This window comes from Phodopus roborovskii, unplaced genomic scaffold (assembly GCF_943737965.1).
Source record: "Phodopus roborovskii unplaced genomic scaffold, PHOROB, whole genome shotgun sequence".
NCBI lineage: Eukaryota > Metazoa > Chordata > Mammalia > Rodentia > Cricetidae > Phodopus > Phodopus roborovskii.
Window position 1 is genome coordinate 11,484,111 of NW_026126558.1, and position 13,064 is coordinate 11,497,174.

A 13,064-nucleotide genomic window follows, 5' to 3' on the forward strand; every position below is an offset into this window, starting at 1 on the left:
GGATGTGCCTTATCCTGAGTCTTTCCCAGGATGGGAAACACCGCTACACCACAATCAGCAGCTGTGATGAACTCCCCCACACTGGGTGTCCACCTGTGTGTGGTGTCTGCTCTGGGCCGGGGCTGCAGTGGTCACCTCCCATCCTCACACTGCCTCACCAAGGCCTGGCTGGAGGGCTAAACCCAGAGAGGTCATATGACAGCTTCGTGTCGCAGACTAGTAAGTGGCACTGGGGGACATGTACCCAGCTTGGGATGACCTAAACCTGCTTTCCCCAACACAAGATACACATTGGAGCCCTCTGAACTGCAGTAAGTCTGAGGGCCTGAGGACCACAGACCTAAGAGCCAGCTTGGTTTGGGAAAGAGTTTAGAAACACTAGAAACTCTAGTGTGACCCTTCCTGGCTTTATCAGACTGTTCCAGGCCCCAGGCACGGTTCGTAACTCCTGACCCATGCCCTGAAACTGGAGCTAGCAGGACTTCTGGACAAACAGGTGGAACAGAACACTCATTCATGAACGACTTTAAAGGAGATAACTTCTGTCAGTGTAGGGATGCCTCTCAGTCCTGCATGTCCCCAGAAGAAAGGACCCAGGTGACAAGAGGCCTGGGGCCCATGGGAGATAGCCCAAGGCAGCCAGTTCTGGCCTGGAAGGCTGCTGCCACGAGTACAGCTTAGAAAAGAGCCTGCCGCCAAAAGCCCGGGGAGGCTCAGAGTGTTGTGGGTTTGGCCCAGAAAGAATCGAGACTCTTCTCTGCCTTATGGAAACCTGGATCTGAGCTCCCTTGGCCTCAGTTGAGGAGACACAGAGAGAGGCTGGCACAGATTTTAGCAGGCCCCCTCGTCCTCTAAAGGACAACTGGACAGGTGATTGCTGCCTCCATATTCTCCCTCAACTATAGGAGCACAGTTCTTATCTGGGGGCGCAGAATACCCCAACGTACCCCAACCCCTGTTCAGGTTTACAGTCAGGTGGACAGAATACCCCAATGTGCCCCTCCCCCATTCTGGTTTACAAGTTGGGTGGCTGGAAACCCATCTTTAGCCTCTGAACCCTAATACAACTCAGGTGGCAGTGTGACTACACTGAGTGTGACTACACTGAGTGTGACTACACTGAGAACAAACAAATGCTAAATGGCTGCTGACGCCTCAGAGTGCTGGAGGACCCCCAGCCCAACTCACAGACACACTTGCTGTTTTGTTTGTTGTTGAGACAGGATCTTGCAGCAGCTTATGCTGACCTGGTACTCACTATATAACCCAGGCTGCCTTTGAACTTGCAGCCATCCTCCTGCTTTAGTACTGGGACACACTTGCCTCCTCTGCAACATCTACACATCTAACTCAAGTATGCATACACAGACTCCTCAGCCACATCCACCCATACAGGACTCAGGTTGGCTGCAGGGCCAGCCTCCCAACCCCTGCCCTCCCCAGAGCGGGTTTTGGGGCACTCACAGCAGCTTGAGGATCTCCACGTGGCAGCCGAGTGTGCGGCCGGCCTGGGGGCCCAGCTCGATGCTCATGGTGCCACAGGCTGGGCTCACCATGAGGCAGTCGATGAGGTTGGGCTCACTGTCGTTGCCTGTGCTGGCCGTCAGCGCCGGCTTGGCAGTGCTGGTGCGCTCCACCTCCACGTGGACCTCGCTGGAGGCCACGACCACCGACTTGAGCCGTGGCTCAGACAGCGTAGCTTCCTGAGACACCAGGTCTGGGCTGGGGTGCAGCAGGCGCAGAGGTAAGGTGGGCTTCCGGTCACATGGCTGCTGACAGCCGTTCCGGATCTCCTTCAGACTGGGGGAGTTGTCTCGGCTGGAGAGGGAGAAGAGGGACATCAGGTGTGGGCAGGGGTCAGCCTTGGCAATAAACAGCAAGTGTGGACAGGGGCCAGCCTTGGCAACCAGAAAGCCCAGCACTGAGCAGAGATGAATGAATGTGTACACTTGGGATTTTAAGGCAGGAGGATGCCTGCAAGTTCAAGGCTAGTCTGGGCTACATAGCGAGTCCCTGTCTCGGAAAAGGAAACTGAAAACAAAAGGCCATTGGTGACAGAGGCCCAGATTTCCTGAGCGTTCATGCATCAGCTCCGGGGAGTTGCAGGTTCCCCTAAGACCCCTGTAACAGGGGAGTGGAGCTGTCACGAGTGTGTTAGGAATGAAAAGTGGAGGCTTGGCTTGGGGTGTACAAAGTTCAGCAAGAGGAACACTGAATCTGGAGTCCAGACAGGTCTGCCCATCTCCATAACCCACCACAGCTTAGCACAGTGGGCACTCAACAGACACCTGCTGAACAAGTAAACATCTCTATGACAGCTACCAAGCATACCCCTGGATCTCTCCTGATAGCCTGTGACACCTGAATAACCCAGTCCCGCTCCACTTGTCTCCTGAGGTGCAGCTGCCCCACCCACCTTGATGCCATCATTCCTTTCAGGGCCCTTTTATTGCCTGTCCCAGCCAGGTGAGAAAATACAGCATCCGCCCTTCTCCTGAGAGCTAACAGCCCACATCCAAGACCCACATTCTGGTGAGCCTAAACTCTCCAGAGGTCTTTTTGGGGGGCTCTCCTTTAAATTCTGGCATCTCCAACTGCCTGAAGGTATAATGCTTGCATTAGGTGTCATAAGGTGTTGACTGAGGAAACTGGGCTTTTCGGCACAGTTGCTTAGAAAATGTGAGGCCAAACATTGATGTTTGGAGCTTCTTCGTAGCAGGACTTGTCAGAACCCTGACCTGATAAAGCCCCTTCCAAAGTTACCCTCAATTCCTGGGACAGCATCCTCAGGCTTGGTGAAAGTAGCAACAAATTCTATGTCGCCAAGTACCAGGGTTCACTCAGATGCTTACAGATACCATCTCCCAGGAGCTCATGAGACAGACTCCATGGGTTAAATGAACTCTTAATGTCACAGCCCATGAGTTCAAGCAGACGGATCTGGAGCCAGCCCTCTGCTCTAGGAGCTAAGTTATCTTCTAAGGCCTCAAGACCGCACGTTTCTCCTCCAGGAAGCTCCCTTTGATTTCCTCTGCCTGCTGCATACATGTTCCCTGCCTGACTCCAAAACCATAGCCTTTTTCTTTTTCTCCCCTGGTGGATGCTAGGACCTTCCCCTCAACTAGAGAACTTCTGAAACACCCCCAAACTCAAGGAGCTCAGCCAAAGGGAGGCCGGCACAAGCAAATGTCAGGACTTACACAAGACTGAGAACAGCACAAAGAATGGTTAGAAGAAGTTGTTCATTGGACTGGCAAGATGGTTCAGCAGGTAGGGCGGTTTGTACCTGAGCCCGACAACACAACCTGAGTTCGATCTGTACTTAAGCCTTACATGGTGAAAAGTTAGAATGACTCTTAAGTCATTTTCTGGCTACACAATCCTTCCCACAATAAATGAACAAAATAAGCAAAAAAAAAAGGGGTGGGGGATAAAGAAAAGAAAGAGCTACTTGCTTAGATTCCTCTCAAACCTGTCACACGTGTGCCATGTCCCCTGAAAGAAGTAAGCACATGCTCTGGTGTACAGGGCAGGGCCTCGAGCACTGGCATTCCACGTGGCATGTGCAGAACTCGAGAACAGACTCAGGGAAGGTCTGAATCCATTTGCACCTGCCATGAGCCAGGATTGAGCGCGGCCCACTGAAGGCGCTCAATAAACACATTTTGGCTTTGCTGGGGGAAAGCAATCACTGGCTTCTGTAAACCTGTGAACTCCACTGTGGGCAAAAGCAGCATGTGGTCTGTGAGGTGGGGCCTGTGGATCTCTGTGGGCTCAGACCTCATTTGCTCCCTCGAGCTCAGCACTCCAGCTCCCTCTGTTTGCCTCTGCTGGGGTCGAGGAGTGGATTTTCAAGGCCTCTTGGCTCTGCTCGGTGATTTTCCAGACAGCCACGCTAACCTGGGTCAGGCTGTCTGTTCTTTCGAGTGCGGGAACATGGTGTGCTCACCGGGAGTGGTGCGGAGGCCTGGAGGACACTGGGAGGGACTGACCAATGGGCCAAAAGGAAACAACTTGGCAGAACCAGGCCTGGAGGCGGGGGGAGTCATGTCATCAGCTGGGACCCCCAACTCTCGAAGGCTCCCAGAGGCTCAGCTGTGCTCTGCTGGGAGCCAAGGCCAGTTTGTGTGGGAGGAAGAACAACCTATCATATCCTCCTCACGCCTTCATTGTGAGAGTTCCCTGCGACTCAGGTCCTGCAGTCCATCTCTCACCCAGCAGCAGTTGGGGGGTAGTGCTGGAAAGGCAATCCCATGACATGCCTCCCCTACTTAAAACTTTCTGTTGACTCACCCATGTTCTCAGAAAATGTAACCCAGGCCAGCTTCCTCTTAAGTGTGTCCTCTGGCTCAGCATCTGTTGTCTGTCAGTCTGCAAACCTTAGGCCCCACACCCATATGCTGAACCTCAATCTATTTTTTTTATTCATGTTATCGGTGTGTGTACGAGTGCGCGTGGTATAAAGAGAGTATGTCTGTTCTCATGTGTGTGGGTGCATGTATGTGTGGGTACATGAAGTGGCTAGAGATTAATGCTGGGTGTCTTCCTTGAGAGCTCGTTTGGAGGTTCTAGCAGGGGAGCGCAGCTACTTGTATATCCCTAACAGAAGACCGGTCCTCCTCTATCCAGGGATTGTCATCCTCTTCGAGTGAGCATGTAGCTTCAGGAGGGACACATATGGAGTGGTGAGGGAGGAAGGGGACATCTGCCTAGCCAGCAGAATAAACCCTTGCAATCAGTGGGGTGACAGATGTCACCCTCACTTCTGCAGGGTGTTTTCCTTAATTGTTCTCCACCTCATCTATTGAAGGAGCCTCTCATTTGAACCCGGAACTTGCTGACTTCCCCAGCCTAGCTAGCCAGCTTGCTCTGGGGATCCATCGTAATGTTAGGGATTACAAATGGCTGCCATGCCCACTCATAAAAGCCCAGCTTTTACATGGGTTCTGGGGATCTGAGCTCTGCTCCTCACACTTGTATGGCAAGCACTTGACTGGCTGAGCTCCACCTGCTATCAACACCACCCCAGGGGAGCCCCTTCATCTTCAGCTTCTCTGTCTCTGGTCTTAACTACACTAATTTCCCTTGGCATGTCCTCTGCAGGGACCCTCTGTCCATGAGCAGACAGACCATGGGCAATTTAGGCAAGCAGACTCCCAAATCCCCCGCAGAAAAAGTCTGCATGTAACTTCAGCAGGCTGAGTGGTTCTGCAGCAGGCGTCCAGGACCACAGATGGAAAAATGCTGTGACAGCCAGCGGCCCTGTGCCACTAAGCCTTTGCATATGCGCCTCCCTCTGCCTGGACATGTCTCTTCCTGCTTCTTGCTTCCCTATCACTATCAGTCTGGGGGACCTTATGTTCAATAGCACCTCCCTGAAGGATCCTTCTAACTCTCTTCAGGCAAGAGTTCTTTAGCTCTGGCCAGGGGAGTCCAAACACCTCCAAGGCCATGCAAAATAATCCAGAATAGCAGCAGGGGCCTGAGTATCCTTTGCTCCTCCCCCACCCCCAAGTTGCAAAGACCCCATCTTGTACTGGCAAAAGGCCAACAGCCGCTTCTCCAGGACAAAGGTGCTCTGGTCTGCAGTATCAGCCAACTGCCTTGGTGTAAATCCCATCTCACATGACCCCTGGCTGCTGAGGTGACATCACCACCAACTCTGGGACGGGAAAGGATGGATATACCAAGACAGACAGGAGCTGGTATTCCTTTGGGAAGGGGCAGCACAGCCTTTGAGCTGACCCTGAGATGTGGCCACCCTTTGTAAAATAAGGAAATGGTTCATTATTGCCGGAGGTCTCCTTGTGATGTCAGGATCAGGACCAAGAACAACAATCCTCCACTCTCCTGCTTTGCTACTTAGAAGCGTCACAGCCTCTTTCCTGTCCTTTGTCTCCTGGTTTTAGAAGCCATTTGCCCAAGTTCAGTGACCCCCTTTTTGCTGAAAGAATACTTCAGTACATGCTGAAAGAATACTTCAGTACATGCCCCAGCTCGGATGGTGCCTAGACAGTGTGTGTGTGGGGTCCCTTGCAGTTGTGCATCGTTTCAAATGAACAACTGGGTAGCTGCAGTAGGCCCCACCCTGCCCTGCACATCAGCCGCTAATGACGTAGAAGGCTACTACAGGAAGAGGCTCACAGATCAATGGCACCTGTGTCCCTTTGTAATCCCTAAACAATCTCAACCAGGGCAAATGGGGTCTGTATCAAAACAGGGTAGGAGGGATGAAGAGACACACGAGTGTACCATACTCACTCTCCTGGGTCAGTGGTCCCAGCCGAGGGACCCCTGCTCCACCTAAATCCTAGGCTCTCTCCTAGGCAAGCATCCACAGTAACTGCATTCTATCTCCCTCACTACCCAGTTTTACCACGTGAATGCCTGTCTCCCCACCAGACAGGTTCTGGTGTAGTCACAGATCTATGTGTGTCCCCCAAAACATTCAGCCCAGGAGGAGAAATGTTCACAGGCACAACTCAGTCACTTCCTAGCACTGAAAACTGTACTATGTATTCTGCAGCAGGCTCTTGGGGGAAAAGTACAGACCATTCAGCAAGACCCAAGTTCTTACTATGTAACCTTAAACCTGCAATCCTCCGGCCTCAGCCTCCAGGATGCTAAAATGTCCGAGTAGTCCTTTACCCTACCCCCTCAGTGTGTCACCCTACCTCACAGTGAGCAGCCGTCAGCATAGGATACCCTTAACTCCAGCCCAGGTATCAGGAGCCCGACACTGGGTGTCATGTCACCTTCTCAGCCCTACCCCAGGGCTGGGCTCACACTAATGGGCTGAAGTCAAGGCAGCAACAGCCACTCCACCTTCCCACCAGAGAGGAGGGACAAGTCACCCTCTTCAGCAACTTAGTCCCAGGACAAGGTGGCACTGTGGCCCCACCCAGATCATCCAGCACAGTAACACTGACCTGTTGATGAACTCTTCGTAGCAGGAGTAGATGGCAGCCAGGCACACAGCCACAAGGTTGGGCAGGACCCGGGGATGTGGGCAGTGCCCTGTGGGGCCATGCATGCTGGAAGAGAGCAAAGGGAAGGTGAGGAGGCTGTGGAGTAGCAGTTGGCCTGAGGGGGCGTTGAGGTGCTGAGAGGTACTGCCCAGGTGTGAGACCACCTACTCTGCCAGCCCTGTTGAGGACAGGTGGAGGGTATGTGCCATGTGGTTGGTGACTCGGGCTAAGAATGGGCAGAGCTGAGGTACCAGATGAGGGGCCTGGCCAGCTGCTTAGACTTTACCCCTACACCTTGAACTGTGTGTAGACAGACTCTCCTCAGTGGTGACAAAATTAAACCTAGTTCACAGAAAGATGCAGCACGTAATGGCTCTGTCCACAGGTGTTTCTGGAATGACTATTCACGACACAGTTTTACTCTCAAAAGTGTGCTTTGTAAAAAAAAAAAAGTCATTTAGTCGGGAGGTGGTGGGGCACACCTTTAATCCCAGTGCTTGAATTGTGCCTGTGAACATTTCTCCTCCTGGGCTGAGTGTTCTTGGGGGACACACATAGATCTCTGATTACACCAGAACCTACAGGAGGGTTAGGGCTTCCTCATGCGTTATTTATTTGCACAACAATCTCCCAGGATCACAGAGGCAGAGTGACAGGTTCACTGTCACACAACAAGCAAGTAGCTGGGACCACTCAGGACTGGGAGAGTCCAGTGGAGCGCCTCCTACAAGGTGAGAAACAGGACTTCCCTGTGTATCATAAACCTGATAGGGAGAGCAGGGAGAGCAGAGGGTGGGTGGGTAGGCAAGACACACCTTTGAATGAATTTCTTTACCACCTCCATGCCTGCATTGAGTTCATTCAGGGCAAGAATGTACTCCTGGGTGAAGAGCCTCAGCCTTGGGCACTTCCCAAAGTCCTGCAGAGACAGCAAAGGCAGAGTTACTGGGGCATGGCCAGCAGGGTCTGTGGAAGGAAGACACCACACTCCCACTCACACCTCTAATGACTCCCATGGTCAGAAGGGGTCCGGGTGTAGCCTGCATCTCCCTACCCCATGGCTCTGCTGGGTAGGCAGAGGTCATCAAGTCCAGGTCTGTCCCCGCTGCAGGAACCTGACTGGCAAATGTCCCACCTGGCCTCTGGTTGCCCTGGGAAACTACAAGTTCTTCTGCAGTAGCTACCTGAATCTCTGAGCTGGTGTCTGGGGCACTTAGCAGCCAGAGAGACTCCAGTGCAGAGCAATAATGAGAAAGAATACTCATCTCCTGGGTCTGGGGTTAGGTAAGGTGGCTCCACACACCCTACCTACCACAGGAGTGAACAGACATCAGATTCCTCCTGAGTGGAGGTGTGACAGGGCAGGGGAAGCTGGCTTCAGAGCAGGGATGCACCCAGGCACGGTTCCTCAGGAGCTTCATTTGGTCTAGCAGACCCCAGGCACCCCTAGCCTCTAGAGCAAAGAGTGTCTGAAGACCACCAGCCACCCTCAAAGGCACAGGGAGAGCCAGGAATGGCAGCACACACCAATGAGCCGAGCTCTTGAGAGGCTGAGGCAGGGTGTTCGTGAGTTTGAGACCAGCCTGGGCTACACAGTGAGACCTATGCACAAATGAGGGTGCTAGTGGTGACTGGGAGCTGGAAGGAGATGTGGGTGTTTGGCGTGGGTGTGCAGGAGGCAGCCAGTGTGTAAGCACACAGCCAGGGAAGGGTAGGGCGGGTGCGTCATTGAAGTAGGGAGAGGAGGAGAGGGCTGCAGCAAGGAGGAAGATGGGCACTTACAGAGTGCCTCCAGCCTGGGCGACAGCTGCATCCAGAGCCACAAGTGTCCATCTGTGGACTGCACTTACGGCTCAATTACGGGCCCTGGCCAAGGACAAAGGGGTTCTTCCTGCTCTAGCTGAGCGGCATAATATGAGAGTAACAGCAGGTGTGGGCAGAGCAAGCCCTACCAGGGGTACAAGCGAAGTACCTAGAGTGGTCCAGGGGCTTGGTGAGTCCTGGACTTGTCTAGAGAAATGGGCAATGTAGGAAGAGAGAGGCACTTTTAGGAGAGGCCCCTCAGGCCTGTCCAACCGTGTTCATTTCCGTGCTCGGCTAGGGATGGGATGCAGAGGGTTGACAGGTACCAGCCCACACTGCTCTGCCTCAGCTGTACAGACTCTTGTTCCAGCTCTGGAAAAATGATGTATTTGGCCAGCAAGACGTCTCATGGCTGACATTTGGTGTCACCCAATTCATCTTCCTACACTCAATGGGACCTATTGAAAAAGCAACTTGCAGGCTCAGTGCCAGAGCCCTGGATTCAACCCCCAGCATAGGAGTAGGGGTGTTACTTTATTTACAGTGTGCCCCCCTTTCTTCCCAGAGACAGGGTTTCTTTGTGTAACCCTAGAGCTTGTCCTGGAACTCACTCTGTAAAACAAGCTGGCCTCGAACTCATAGAGATTTGTCTGCCTCTGCCTCCCAAGTGCTGGGATTAAAGGTGTGCACCACCACTGCCTGGCAGCAGCCTGTTCTTTAAGATCATTTGTTTACACATGAGAAAAACAGAACCCAGGGAGGAGCTTAAGAAACACACACACACACACACACACACACACACACACCCACAGATCATTTGTTTACACATGAGAAAAACAGAACCCAGGGAGGAGCTTAAGAAACAAACACACACACACACACACGCAGACTGTGGGCATATACACATATAACACTGAGCTAGGAACAGAGTGCTGCAGGGAGACCTTGAGGTACTTCATCTTGCCTTCCTATCTAGGGAGGTGCCCACAGTGCTCCACTCTCTTACAAAAGGTGATAGAAAAGCTGTGTGGTCTCAGTCTGTCAAACCAATCTGGGCCGTTCTGAAGGGCCCTGTGGAATGAAGGCGGGTGAATCCATATCTAGGGTCACATGAGTCTATAAACACTGCTTCCCTGAGCCCTGTTAAGGGTGTATGGTCATGGGACTCCAAGCCACGGCTCTACATCTCCCGTTCTTACCCTGGTTCCCTGTCAATCTGTGGATGGCCAAGATCCACCAAGAGTCAAGTGTGGCCCAAATACTTAATTAATACTCATGATGCCTAGGATGGGGTGGCAATCCTTATAAAGGCCAGGCCAGCAGATGAGGTAAATTACACATTTGCGCTGGAGTTATTTCTTATTTGTATTAATAATATTGTCCCATAGTCACTCCTGAAAGCCCATGAAATGAACCAAATACAAGGCTAACAGTGCATGGCTGAGCCCTTGGAGGCAAGACTGTTGACTTTTTCCCTTTAAGCGCCCTCCCCCAAAAGAACCCTTATGAAGTGTTTACTGACTACCAGTGAGAACCCAGAATTGCTTATAAGTAGCAGGATCTATTCCTGGTACCCACACAGTTTCCAGTTGTTCCTACTGCTGGAGCACTGAGTGGCAAAACCCTCACTGATGCAAGTGTGCTGTGCTTGACTGATGATGTCTGTCATGGATACAGAAGGTAGGGTAGTGCAACTGACAAGCACTTTCACTCTTGACTGGGGACTTGCTGGGGACACAGGAGTGTGTGGCACATGAGCAGATTTTCCAGGTTGCCCTTTCTCAGAGGCTTTTCATATGCCAGGGTGACGTCAAAAGAACACTTGAGGTGTCCTGACCTTAGAGGCCCGCTCCCCACATCATGAACACTCACAGTGCTACAGACCCTGTTGACTCTGCCCAGTCTTTCTGGTCTGAGACTTCTATGTACATAGTATCAGCGAGGTGTTACTGAATTAATGACATCATGTTGTTTGGCTCCAGTATGGTGTCCAATAAATCTCCAGGAACATGTTTGTTATTCTTAGGCCTTGTCTGTGTTGTAGGCCTGTGGTCAGCTCGCAGCTCTTGCTTGTTACGTCTCAGTTGCCCTACATGTACTGAGAAAATATTTGCCATTCTCACATTAAGTGCCACACAGCTCTCGAATGCCAGGTCCTCGGAGGGGACAATTAAATCCCCTCAAAATGAACTAACCTCTACTCCGTTTAGATTTCCATCACTCCCCACTAATGTGTGTGCCCCTGCCACTCTGCTTTTAGACAGGTTCTCATGTAGGACAAGCTGGCCTTACATTCATAATGTATTTGAGAATGACCCTGAATGGACTTGCCTGCCTCCACCTCCCCAGGGCTAGGATTACAGGGGTACATTACCACACTCGATTTATGAGGTGCTGGAGACAGAACCCAGGACCTTGTGCAGGCTAGATAAGCATTCTACTGACCAAACAACATCGCCAGCCCTCACAATGTCCTTTGTCTGTCTTGGTGTCCCATCTGGGAGTGCATATGACACTCAGTTGTCATGTGTCCTTCCTCTGGCCTGGGCCTCTTGCTCAGACTTTCCTTATTGTAATGATCTGGGCAGAGTTGAAGGATATGTTGTTTTCTAAGATTGCACTGGGGTGACAGGTTTCAGGGGGAAAGATCCTCAGGGTCAGGGTCTAGCAGTCACCACTGTGATGTTGATATTTATGCCCAGCCAAGGCCACGCTTGCTCGGCTCTTCCCATTGGAGCTGCTCACCATGCCATTCAGAAGTTACTGCACTTGTTCATCCTTCAAAAGTGAAGAGTCCCACTCTACATCCTGGAGAACAGAGTACTGTCCATAACCCATAGTGGGGATCACTCTGTATGGAGGTCAGGCCCCCCAGCCACAACATCTATTCTCACCTATTGGAAAAATATTTTTCTGCCTGCTTTAGTGAAGCAAAGCACAGTCCTGGAGAACAGGCTCCACAAATCTGGCCACGCCCACCCATGCAAGGCTGTCCATCCAGGCACTTACCATGTTATGCTTAAGGATCCTCTGAACCACCGGTGTGAATACCTCGATGACCACCATGGACCGGGGCCGCTCCCTGCAGTGCTAGGGGGAGAGGGACATAGTCAGTGCAGGCTGAGGGAGCCCCACCCACAGCCAGATGCTTCCAGAGGCCAGAGGATGTTACCAAGCCCAGCAAGGATAGAGTTTCCCTTGCTGAATGCTGCTGCAGCTTATTTAGGAAGACTGCATGCTGTAGAGCAGGCTTAGGCTCACGACAAAACTACAAAGTGGAGATGTGTCACGGTCTCCCCATCTGTCAACCTATCACAGTACCACAATACACTTGTTGCAGGTGATTAGCCTATACCGGCATGTCACAGGGCCCTTAGTCCAGTCTACACTAGGGTGGTCGCTGGGTGCACACTCTAAGGGTCTGGACCCAAGGCTGAGGATATGCATCACCATGACAACAGCATATACTAGTTTTACGTTGAACTCTGTTTGCCTAACACTCTGCCCTTCCTCCAGCCTTTGCCACCCTAGCAGCTGCCCCTCCCAGAACTATAGGCATAGAGTAACAGGCTTCGTTAGACATATGGAGACCTTAGCCAGCAGTAGTGGCGTACGCCTTTAATCCTAGCACTCGGGAGGCAGAGGCAGGTGGATCTCTGTGAGTTCTAGGATAGCCTCCAAAGCTACAGAGAAACCCTGTTTTGGAAACTCATCCCCCCCCCCCAAAGTGTGGAAACCTGAAGAGTAAGATTCCTTTTAATGTAGAGCCTGAAGGTGATTTTTATGCAATGTTTTCAGTGTGCCGATTTTGACAGTTGCCTACTCGTGGTGTCATGTCAGCACTCAAAGTTTTGGGTTTTGGATCATTTTGGATTTCAGATTTGTGGACTATAGATACTTAACTTTCTGCTGAAACCACAAAGGCATGCAGCCGTGCAGTATGCTGTCCCCGAGTGATAACACTCATGGGTTGTGAGGCTAGTGTTCCCTGCAGGCGTTCACAGCTTCACCACTCTTTTCTCCCCTCCTCGTTTGAGACAGGGGCTCTCTCTAAGTAGCCCAGGATGTCCCTCTGTCTCAGTCTCCCCGCTGCTGGAATTACAGATGTGCACCACCACACCCGGATGCTCACAATTTTAACCAAGAATCCCTTAACAGTCCTGGGACGATGATCCACTAAAGCACTTGCTGGGTTCCATCCCCAGAACCCAGGCAGGAGGGACAGCTCCATGGTTACCAGGGAATTAGGTTAGGAAGGTTAAACTGCAAAAGATGGGAATATGGTTCCCAGCA

The 13,064-nt window shown here is 51.9% G+C and overlaps 1 protein-coding gene across 2 annotated transcripts in view; it reads right to left on the minus strand.

Annotated features, from left to right (window-relative positions):
- Nucleotides 1–13,064, minus strand: part of Cmip (c-Maf inducing protein) — a 319,144-nt gene that overhangs the window by 147,461 nt on the left and 158,619 nt on the right. For both annotated transcript variants that reach the window (XM_051201736.1, XM_051201737.1), the window contains 4 exons: nt 11,781–11,861; nt 7,784–7,887; nt 6,930–7,034; nt 1,465–1,818 (listed from right to left, as the gene is read on the minus strand). In XM_051201736.1, coding sequence (XP_051057693.1) covers nt 1,465–1,818; nt 6,930–7,034; nt 7,784–7,887; nt 11,781–11,861 — 644 coding nt within the window. The remainder of the gene's footprint in view (nt 1–1,464; nt 1,819–6,929; nt 7,035–7,783; nt 7,888–11,780; nt 11,862–13,064) is intronic.